At 35.4% G+C, this 12,406-nt stretch overlaps 1 protein-coding gene across 1 annotated transcript; it reads left to right on the plus strand.

Moving 5' to 3' along the window:
• The first annotated feature begins 11,595 nt into the window (after positions 1 to 11,595).
• LOC150037102 (uncharacterized) lies at positions 11,596 to 12,129 on the plus strand. The gene has a single exon (XM_090311877.1). It carries the CDS (start codon positions 11,596 to 11,598, stop codon positions 12,127 to 12,129), a length of 534 nt encoding a protein of 177 aa, XP_090168003.1.
• The last annotated feature ends 277 nt before the right edge of the window (positions 12,130 to 12,406 follow it).

Here is a 12,406-nt window from a genome sequence, read left to right on the forward strand (position 1 = left end):
TAAACTATGTAAACATTAAACATATTTTACATATTATAAATAGTTTTTATGAGTTCTCCATATCTCATATAGAATTTCAGAAATACCTTAAAATTGGAATGATGTTCAAAAACAATTAAGGCAACTAGGTGTAGAAAGTTTTCACTGGATTTCATTTTCTATCAAATAATCCTGGAGGCTAGAAATCTCAAACTTTCTATACTTTGATCCAATCGAAGTATTTCGGTTTTATTTTACCTAATAAGTTTTGTACACTTTGAAATTTTCAAGTGTTTTAAACTTATCACTTAGGTTAACTAACTACTTGCCTTTATTGATTTCTAGCCATTTTAAATATTTAAATATTTGCAAAAGGCTTTTAACAAGGTTGGTTCTAACAGAAGTTGCTTTGCAATAGAACAAACATAGCTTTTGCTAATCAACTTTTCATTTACAACAAAAAATTTATACAATTTGTTCTTTATAACAAGGCAAAATAACTTTTATTACAATAAAAAAAGCAGATAAGATCATCTTCAGACAACAACTACAACATCTCCCACTAGTCAACTGAAGTACAACAAGCAATCTTCAGGAACTAGTTTCCATGTTTTGCTTTCTCTGCTCTCTTCTCTGCAAGGTATTGAGGGCAGTTTCTCTTCCAGTGTCCTTCTTCATTGCAATGGAAACATTTTCTTTTATCTACAGCATTAGCCTTGCCTTTTCTACCAATGGGTTTTTTCTTCCATGCCCCCTTGTTCTTCTTGACTGGAATACTCTTACTCTATGAAAAAGAAGTAATATCAAACTTTTTGGAGGACGTTTCTCTCTTCTCAGCGGTGGTAACATTTACCTCTGGTTCCAGACCTTTTACTTTCATCATAGTCTGGTAAGCCTGTAGCTCATTTAAAAGAGTAGTCAAGTTATATTCTATTTTATTCATAAGCATATTCGTACAGAACTACAGAAAACTCTTCGAAAGAGATTCTAGAATAAAACCAACTTGACTCTTCTCGTCAACGACAACCCCATTTACTTCTGCCATATTGAAATGGACCATCATGTCAGGGACATGTTCTCTAATAGAGGCCCCTTCTTTCATACGGCAGTTGTAAACGTATTTGATAGCATCATGCCTCAGGGAGAAGGACGATTGTTCAAACATCTTATGGAGAGATTCCATAATCTTTTTGCAATACCTATACTCTCATGTTTCTTCGCCACGATATCAGATATGTTGACAAGAATATAGGCACGGGCTTTCTATTAGCCCTGATCCATCTGTTGTATGCATCCCGACATTTCAATTTGCATTTGAGCCAGGAAGGGGGGACGCCCCTCTGTTAAAACGAACAGTAGATCATCTATCACCAACATAGTATTAAGGTTTGACTTCCATGTTGCATAATTATCCCTAATAAGTTTATCAGATGCCAACAATTGTACTAATGAACTCGTCATTTTGAAAAATATAAACAAATTTTATCAGTGAATTTCTTTTTAAACCTAATCAAGTTTTTAGCAAAGTAATAGTATACCCAAGATTATTTTTGCAACGATAATATAGCAAGACATTCCTGAGTAAATACTATCCCTATAATAACTCATATTCCGATAAGCATTTAGCTACCGTTTTTTGTCAGAAATTATTAACACTTTAGTAATTCTGTAAGTGTAACCCTCTGTTTTCAGACCTCAGAAGTCAGCCCCAACGATGCTCCCGAATTGGAAAGTCAAAGTTGAAAATGACTTTAGAAATCCTATCCATTTCTAGAATTTGAGTTTTTCCGAATCCTATGTTAAAACCCTCCGAGGAGATAGCCGTCGTTAAACGACTAGCGAGGCCAACTTAAAGATGACAAACAGGCACAACATAGAAATCTCACGATCTAAATCAAGATAAGAGACCGTAGGATACGTTGACACATATCCTTCACCTACTTACTATGAACTATTTCCCCCATTCACTATGATCTTTACCTCATGACAAACACTTTCCGAATGGACGTTACTCTCAGGGTGACACGAAGTATTGCACGGATCTCACGGTGGAAATTTTCTAGGGACATGAGAATTGAAATCAATATATCGTATATTTGATTTTTCATTAAACATCTTCCCTTATTCACCTTGTTATTGATTCACGCAAACACTTTCCGAAAGGAGGCCGTTCCTAGTGTGACACAAAGTGCCACATGAACCTCACGGTGTGAACATCTTGGGATGTGTAAATTAAAATCAAAACATCAAATTTAATTTTATGGTGAACAACTTCCCCTATTCACCAAAATCTCGATTCATGTAAACATTTTTCTAATGGAGGTCACTCCCAGGGTGACACAAGTGAAACATGAATTTCGATTGTGAACTCTTAAGAACGTGAGAGCTAAAAATAATCATATCATATATATTTATTAATCTCCCACTGAAGCGTTCTAACATATCATATACGTTATTTTTATTTTCACTGAAGTGTTCTAATAGCATATCATATATGTTATTAAATTCCCATTGAAGTGTTCTCACTTTAAACTGGGTATACATTTTCTTAGGCTTGTTCTGGCTAATTAAACAACCAAAATCTAGGTGATAAACCAGTTTTAAAACCTCACACTGCTCACGTATTGCTCATAAAACCGGTTAACAATGCTCAATAATTCGACTATAATCACCAGGTAGGAGGTGTTCCGTAGACCGTCAACTTAAATACCCTCAGCCTTAGATAGGATTATATACCCGTTGAGTTTGTAACCCTAGGTTTACAAGATGCCAGCCTATTTTAACTATTAAAATAGGTGATTAACCTACGTTGGCATGCAGTTGTTCTTTGTTATGGATTTTAAATGTCTAACCCAATTTTATAACAACTTACAAAAAATTTTAAATGTTAGACATGCACAACATACATAAAAGGCATTCAATATTTAATATAACACTTATATTAAATAATGAAACCCTAACATGCATACTATGTATTATAACACTTTATAACATACTTTGAACGCATGTAACTGAAGGAAATCGTACACGAGGATTTTCATGAGCAGCGGAAAGATCATTCCAAATTACAATGATATATAAACTTTACATTTACAGTCATAGACAAAAGCATGCGGTTATGCATTCATTACAGAAATTACAGCATGGTAATACAAATGATCAAGGAGAAATGCTACACACATTTGTAGACTTATCGTCAAACTCCTTGATCACGAATGTTCGAACATAATAACACAGCAACCTCGAATGCTTATCCAACATGACCACTACACAGCACGAACACCGCGCACTCAAACTCAGCGATCGCCTCGGTCACCAACACCCCAACAGCACGAACAATCTCTACAGAACCTCGACGATGTCGAGTTGAGTATGACACCACCAAGAAGGTACCTTGGTATTCTCGGTGTGAGAATCCAGAGGATGGGCTCTGTGTGAATTTGTTTGAGGTAGAAGACGGAGGAAACAACAATCGTGTAAACAATTGAGCAAGCGGGAGAAGGCTGAACCTATCATATAGGTCGATGCCCAATCGTTTAGAAAAACCTAAGTGATCGTCTAACAAAAGTTACGCGATCCTTCAGCTCATCGCTTAGCTACATGTCTATTGCCTACAAACACTACACAATCGTTTACCTTATCCAAGCTGTCACTTAGTTAATCGGATTTACTTGACAACTTCTGTGAGATTTCGAGAGAGAAAAATTTCAAAAAATAATTTTACAAAAATTCAACATTATTAAAATTAGGAAAACAATTTTCCTTTTATCTCACGGATATCATGAAACCACCAATAACTTCCCACTCAATTGGTTATTAGAGAAAAAGGATTAATTATCCAATAATTAATATTATTATAAATATAAATAATAACCAACTTACCATATTATATTTATAACCTATAGTTTTAATATTTCATCTCATGAAACATACAAACCATAGCTCTTTTTCTTTTCCATCGTACTTAATGTAAATCTCATTTACATTAATCCTCCACTAGATGTATCTCATACATCATACCGATCATATCATATATAATTAAACTACCTTTTGTCAATTTGAACATTTCAAATTAACACTAAGAATTGATCCTCAACTGAATCCATTAAGCTACCAAGGGGACCTTATGGACCTGTAGCTCAAAGCTCCAACGGTACGTGAATAACTGACTAAACTCTTTAGTCATAGGATCCACCATCTGTTAACTGCCAGGCACTCCACTAAAGACTGACAGCTGAACTCTGCTTACCACAGATGTATTATGTGTCCATCTTAACCAATCAACAGTGCAACAGCCCTTCACAAATTGCTCGTAATTATAGCTTGGCCAATAACTGTTATACCCCTGCAGTTACATCTAACTCCTTAAGTACCACTGATCTCTCTAATGAACATAAGTCATAGTCCTACTATGACTGAGTTCTCTCTTCCAAAGAGAAGTTTTGGCCACTATGTTAAAACCCTAGAATCAGCCGTTAAGAGAGCAATATCTATACTTATCCCTGCTTCGGGAAATGAGTGAATTCCATCTTGTGGATTGAGTTCCCAGCTCCTAGATCAAACAAGTCCCTAAAAAGGTAGGCATGTTGAGATGACAATCTGGTCATTCTCACTTATACTAATCAAAGGACCGCCCTCAAAGGCAGAAGTTTCCAAAACACTCAGGATTGAGGTCGTGTCATCTATGGTCATTTAGGTGAGATGTAAGTCTCTAGTATCAATGATGTTATATACAGAGTCTAGTCATCTTGTGGTCCGATCTTATACAAACTCTTTGTATAGGACACCCCCGCTCGCACGTTTTCACAAGAATGGTCAAGATCTACCTCTGTAGTAGTTTACAACACTTGCAAACTTCTACAAAGCAGTTCGTATCCGTAGTGTGACCAGGATCAGGTATCCCACCTTAATTCTTATACTACATATCTATTTAGATTATCACTTAAAACATGATCCACTTATATATCACATATACATGCTTAAGTTTACATAAGATAATCATGGAGCTTTGTTTATTGGATATGAGTAAATGTCAGAATGAAATAACAATTATTTTATTCATCAAACAATGTGTCTCATTATAAGCAACGAGACTCCGGGAGAATTAGGACACCAATCTTAACAGTAACATGCTTCCTATAGTGGGATTTTAAATCTATCTGACATACTTTATGCACATACAAGATTTATTTAATTATAACATACATCACATGTATAAATAATTAAACAAATACTTATATGGTTTTAGTTTTGGTATTTTCAAACAAACAAAGGCATAATTATTACAAAATTCAGCAAGAATTGGCTACAAAACACTTCTAGATCGTTCAAATTGCCCTAAATTAGACCCGAACTGCTTGAACCGGACTAGCAAAAAACGTTTAAGGCCGAACCGGAATAGCTACTCGATCGATTCAAACTCGTTGCTCACTACATGGTTCAATCTTGCTGCTCACTATCACCATGAGCAGCGTTGTAATGCTCAAGGCAGCGTTGCAATGCTGCCTGGACAGAAGCTCAGCATCAGAATTCTGCAGCTCAGCCTTCTTCACTTCTTTTTTCAATTATATCTTAATTTCAACTCTAATGACTCTAAATAAATTACAGACTCTTGGGCACACATATAAGCTCATCAATCAAGAGCCAATTACAAATTTAACAAAGGAATCAAAGAGAAATTTAATGCCAAATCTCATAAAACGATATCAGTGCACCATTTTCATATATCTCATGAAAAATAACACCCACTAAGCCAAAATTAAACGAAAATGAATGCTTAAATGATGCTCTAGTAGCAACTGTTAGAGTTAGAAAACATACAGCAGAAGAAAAATGGATCATTAAGCATTCTAATTCATTAATTTTGGTTTTGAATAAAGCATGCTCATAAACTAATAATAGGGTTTCATGACATACCTTTGAAGAAACATTTGAATCGGGATTCCAGCTGTAAATCTTCTCCAAATCAGCTTGTGAACCACCTCAAGGTCTTTCTTACTATCTCCTTGATACCTTGGGTTGAGTTGTGGGACTCAAAATAAGCTTGGATTAAAAGAATTTGGAGATGAGGTTACTGCATCACCATGGTTGAAGACTTTCTTCAACTTTAAGTTTTTTCAGCAAAAAACTCTCAATTGCATGCCCGATTTGAAGGAAATTGGACACAGGATTTCTATGAGCAGTGAAAGGATCTTTCCCAATTTCAATCGTATATGAACATTACAATTACAATCACAAATGAAAAAAAAACGACTATGTGCAAAACAGAAATTACAGCATGCTTTACTACATGATCAAGGGAAGGAATTAACAAACCTTTGAAGACTCATCTTCAAGTTCCTTAATCATGAACGCTCGTTCACAGCAACACACAAATGTTTGTCCAACACGACCGCTACACTGCACGATCACAGCGAACTCGAACAAAGCGATCACCAAGGTCACGAATGGTCTCCACAGAACCTTGATTGTGTTGAGTTGAGTATGACACCACCAATAAGATTATCTTGGTATTCTCGTTGTGAGAATCCAGAGGGTGGACTCTGTGTGGACTTGGTTAGAGGCAGAAATTGAAGGAAGAACAATCATGTAAACGATTAAGCAAGTGTGGGATGAAACAGCCTATCGTATAGGTCGATGTCCAATCATTTAGTAAAAGCTATGCGATCGTCTAGGAAAAGCTATGTGATCGTTTAGCTCATCGTCTAGCTGAGTGTCTATCATGTAAGAATACTCCACAATCGTCTAGTCTCTCCAAATTGTCGTTTAGTAAATCTGATTTACTTGACAACTATTTCGTGAGTAATTTCCGAAATTGGAATTCTCAAATTAACAACTTCCTAAACTTAGGAAAACATTTTTCCTTTTATCTCACGGTTACCATGAAACCACCAATAACCTCCCATTCAATTGGTTATTAGAGAAAAAGAGATAACTATCCAATAATTAATATTATTATAAATATAAATGATAACTAACTTACCATAATATATTTATAACTTATAGTTTTAATATTTCATCTCATGAAACATACAAATCATAGCTCTTTTTTTATTCCATGGCATTTAATGTAAAAGAGTACATTAACCCTCCACTTGATGTATCTCAGACACCATACTGATCATATCATATATAATCGAATTACTTCTTGTCAATTTGAACATTTCAAATTAACACCAAGAACTGATCCTCAACTTGAATCCATTGAGCTATAAAGGGGACCTTATGGACCTGTAGATCGAAGCTTCAACAGTACGTGAATAACTGACTAAACTCTTTAGCCAAGGAATCCACCATTCGTTAATTACCAGACACTCCACTAAAGACCGGCAGCTGAACTCTTCTTACTACAGATATATTATGTGTCCATCTTAACCAATCAACAGTGCAACAACCCTTCACAAATCGCTCGTAAGTACAGCTCGGCCAATAATCATTATGCCCCTCTAGTTACATCTAACTCCTTAAGTACCATTGATCCCTCTAATGAACATAAGTCACAGTCCTAATATGACTAAGTCCTCTCTTCCAAAGATAAGCTATGGCCACTATGTTCAAGCCCTAGAATCAGCCTTTAAAGGAACAATCTATTTACTTACCCCTACTTTGGGGAAGGAGTGAATTCCATCTTGTGTAATTGAGTTCTCAGCTACCAAATCAGACAAGTCCCCAAAAAGGTAGGCATGTTGAGTTGGCAATCTGGCCACTCTCACCCATACTAATCAAAGGACCGCCCTCAAAGGCAGAAGTTCCCAAAACACTCAGTTTTGAGGTCATGTCACCTATGGTCGTTTAGGTGAGATGTAAGTCTCCAGTATCAATGACATTATATATAAAGACGAACCATCTCGTGGTCTGGTCTTATACAAACTCTTTGTATAGAATACCCCCGCTCGCATGTCTCCAAATGAATGGTCAGGATTTAACATCCATAATAGTTTACAACACTTGCAAACCTCTACAAAGCGGGTTGTATTCGTAGTGTCCCTAGGATCAGGTATCCCACCTTAATCCTTATACTACAGACCTATTTAGACTATCACTTAAGGCATGATCCACTTGTATATCTCATATACATGCTTAAGTTTACATAAGATAATCATGGAACTTTGTTTATTGGATATGAGTAAATGCCAGAATGAAATAACGCTTATTTTATTCATAAACAATGTGTATAATTACAAACAATGAGATTCCGAGAGAATTAGGACACCAATCCCAACACAATTCTCACTTCAATCTCCTTTATTGATTGCATGACTTTCATGCGAAAGGAATTCTTGTATGAATTGCAATTCATGTTTGGAAGATTGACTCGATTTGGAAATGGAAAATGATTGTGCTTCTTGTTTAGAAAGTGGAAAATCCCACTTTTGAGATTTTTCCATTTTCCATTTCATTTTCATTTTTTTGATTTCCAAATTAATTTTCTTTTCAAAAAATGAAATTTTATTAATTTTACAAAATTAATTCAATAATTAATTTATCTAATAAAATTAATAATTAATAATTAATTAAATAATTTAATTAATTCTAATTAATTTAAAATCAAATATTAAATTAATTTAACACTAATTCTACCATTATAAATCCCTATTCATGAATTTAATATTTAAATTATATTTAAATATTAATTAATTCTCCAATTTCATTTAATTCCAAAATTAAACGCGTAATTATATCACATATAATTACTAATTCCCTTAATTATAATTTGGACGTTTCAAATTAACTTATCACGCTACTCCAAGGCTAATCCATTTGTGAGCTGGTAGGGAGATCTCGTGAACCTACATATCATGGACTCCAAAGATCCGAGATTAATTGGCTAAATTCTTTACACTAAATTAACCCTCATTCGTTAACTACTGGGTCACTCCACTAAAGCTCAGAGTTGCACTCCCCTCGCTGTAGATATAATATGTCCACTCAATATAACCATGATTAGTAAGTTAACCCTTCACAGGTTGTTCTAACAACGGCTGGGTTAAATTGTTGTTTTACCCCTGAGATTACCTTTTGTTCCTTAAGTTTCACTGATCCTCTAATGAACAATTGGTTTGTAATCTGATCAACAAACCGAGTCCCTCTCAGACCAATGAGAGGGTGGGGCCCCTTGTTCAAGATCTAGTGTCAGCACTTAAGGGAACAACCTCTCTACTTTCCCTAAAAGTGGGTTGGAGTGAAGGTCATCTTGCACCCTATGTCCCCAGCTATTTACCTAGTCTTACCCCTGAAATAGAGGTTTATTGAGCTGGCGCTATTGAGCCAACCCTCACATATACAAATCTAAGGATAATTCCGAATAAATATGAGTTCATAATTAGCTCAAAATTAAGGTCAAGTTACCTAGGTCATTGCTTTGAACTAGTCAATCTTAAACAGTAAACAACTTAATAAAGTAAGGGTGACTTATTTTGTGGTCCGATCTTGTACAAACTCATTGCACAAGATGCCCCGACTCCTCATGTCAAGACATGTATGAATTAGGATCACTTCATCTGTAGCAATTTACAACTCTTTGTAACAACTACAGAATGGGCCGCATCCGATAGTGTTACCAGAATAAGGCACTCAACCTAATTTATATGCTATAGACCATTTTGACTATTTACTCGAATATGGTCCACTTTTATTTCTCCACATAAAGTTCAAGTATTCATGTAATAGTCATGGATCTTTTAGTTTATTAGATTTGTTTCTAAAACAAAATAAGTAATTCATATATTCAATAATAATTTATTGAATTTTCAGAATAAGTTTTATTATTTATAAACCACGGGTTTTAGGACATAAAACCCAACATTAACAACCTAAAAAGTAAAGAATGAATAAGAAATAATTACAAGATAGTAATCAAAAGGTAATTGAAAAAGAGATCATATAGCAATTGAATAGCAATCTGATAGAAATTTTTAGGTAATTCGATAATGGTTATAGCGAACAAAATAATGTTACTGGTCTTTGGTTGATTAATAGACAATCTAACAATGTGGTAATATGCTACTTACTTCAGGATTTTGATTGATCATTGTTTTTAATTTTACTTTGATTTTTTGTTGAACATCCTCCCTTTTCAACTTTTCTTGGTTTTTTTTTCTTTTGTGTTTTCTTTCATCTTCCTTGTTCTTCCTATTTTTGGCAATAAAAAATAATTAGATGATAATCGATAGAAAAAAGAAGACAATCAGAAGGTAATAAGATGGTATCATAGGATAATCAAAAGGCAAACAGAAGACTATCATAAATTATTAACTACTTGACAAAAAATAGAAGGTGATCAGATGACAATCAGTTGACTATGCTATAAACTATGAACTATATGACAAGGAATATAGTGTAATCATATGATAATGAAAAGGTAATCAAATGACTATCTAAAAATATTAACTAATTGACAAAGAATATAAAGAAAATTATAGAGAAAAAGTGGGAAAAAGGAAAACTTTGTGCGTTAAGAGAAGCAAAAACAACAACTACTTGAAGAAATGTTCCTAATTATATTCTTTATCAGATACTACTAACTTAATGAGAAAAAAAAAATAGATGGTAATCGGATGCCAATTTCAGAACATGCAACAAAACACATCAAAATCTAAAAGTCAACTTCTCCTTTAAATACACAATAAAAACATGAACTATTTTAAAAACAGAGCTTCATAAAGAAAATTATAGAGAAAAAATGAGAAAAAGGAAAACTCTATGCATTGAGAGAAGCAAAAACAACAATCACTTGAATCAATCTTCATAATTATATTCTTAATTTATTCTTCTCTCCCACTTGAAGCAAAAATAACAATCCCGTAAGAGGAAGATTTTTGTATGTAAGAGGAATCAGTGTGTAATTGGCGTGTGAAATCGACATTGAGTAATTGGAGTGGAAGATGGACTCGATGTTGAAGAGAAGAGGGAGAAATCGGAGTGTTAAGGATATTAAGGATGCCAACACATAAAGTCTTGCCTATCTACCAAAAGAATAGAACTTACGAAAGGAATAGGTTGGTCACAGCCAAATCTCTAACCATTTGTATTTGTTGAGTTATTTTTGCATTCCCAAATTAGGGATTCCATATTGTATAAATACCTCACCTATGTACATTTCAAATACAAGAAATCATAAAGGAAAACTTGGCTTGCCACTGTCGTTTGCTACCTATCGTCTACTTGATTGAGCTATCATTTACCTTGTCTAAGTGCCATCGTCCGTAGCGTGAGTCAATCCATATCCTTCAACCTCTCTTTTCTCACTTGGTATCAGAGCACATAATGACCAACGTCAATCAAGGAAACCTGGGAGCCACCCTCGACACAGCCAACTTCAGCGACTCACCTTTGAACCAACTCCTCAATCATATAACCTCCATTAAATTTGATCGCAGCAATTTCCTCCTATGGAAAAACTTAGCGCTTCCAATCCTTCGAAGTTATCGACTCGAAGGACACCTGACCGGACAAAAAGTTTGTCCCCCAATGTTTCTGCAACCTACAGTCGGTGAGAACATACCGACTGGATCGACTGGAGTATGAGCTGCTCCGCGTAGCATAGAAGGAAGTTCCGGCAGTGGTGCTTCCAGCTCGTCGACAGCACTTGAGGTAAATCCTCAATATGAAGCGTGGATGGTTATAGATCAACTTATCCTCGGCTGGTTGTATAACTCCATGATACCAGAGGTTGCCATTCAAGTGATGGGATGTGAATATGCAAAGGATCTATGGACCAACATTCAACAACTCTTTGGTGTTCAGTCCAGGGCTGAAGAAGATTATCTGAGACATGTGTTTCAAACAACCAGAAAAGGTAAATTGAAAATGGAGGAGTACCTTCGAACTATGAAAATGAATGCTGACAATCTCGAGCAAACTGGTAGTCCTGTGCCACCAAGAGCTCTTGTTTCACAAGTACTACTAGGACTTGATGAAGAATACAATGCCATCGTGGCCACGATCCAAGGGAGAGTAGATATATCGTGGCTTGATATACAATCAGAACTTCTCCTGTATGAAAGAAGATTGGAACATCAATCAAACCAAAAGATGGCAGTAGGCTTCAACCAAGTCAGTAATGCATCAGTGAATATGACAAACACTAGACATGTCAATCAAAACAACATGTCCAATAGCAGCAATCAGTCTACTAAGGGAGGACAATGAGGTGGTGGTGGCCATGGTAGAGGTCGAGGCAAGGGAAGAAACAACAACAAACTTGTGTGTCAAGTCTATGGGAAGGTGGGACACATAGCGTTCTACTGTTTCAACAGGTATAACAAATATTTTGTTCCCAATTCTCCTCAAAACAAGGGACAACCCTTCCCCAACAATCAGACAAAAAACACATAACCTCACCCAACAACCCTAGCCACTGCTTATGGGAGTAACCCCTTTCTGACAAGATTAGAAAACATGACTGATGCAAATTGGTATGCTGACA

The sequence above is a fragment of the Benincasa hispida genome, chromosome 3 (assembly GCF_027475165.1).
Source record: "Benincasa hispida cultivar pf3 chromosome 3, pf3_genome.v1.1, whole genome shotgun sequence".
Taxonomy (NCBI): domain Eukaryota; kingdom Viridiplantae; phylum Streptophyta; class Magnoliopsida; order Cucurbitales; family Cucurbitaceae; genus Benincasa; species Benincasa hispida.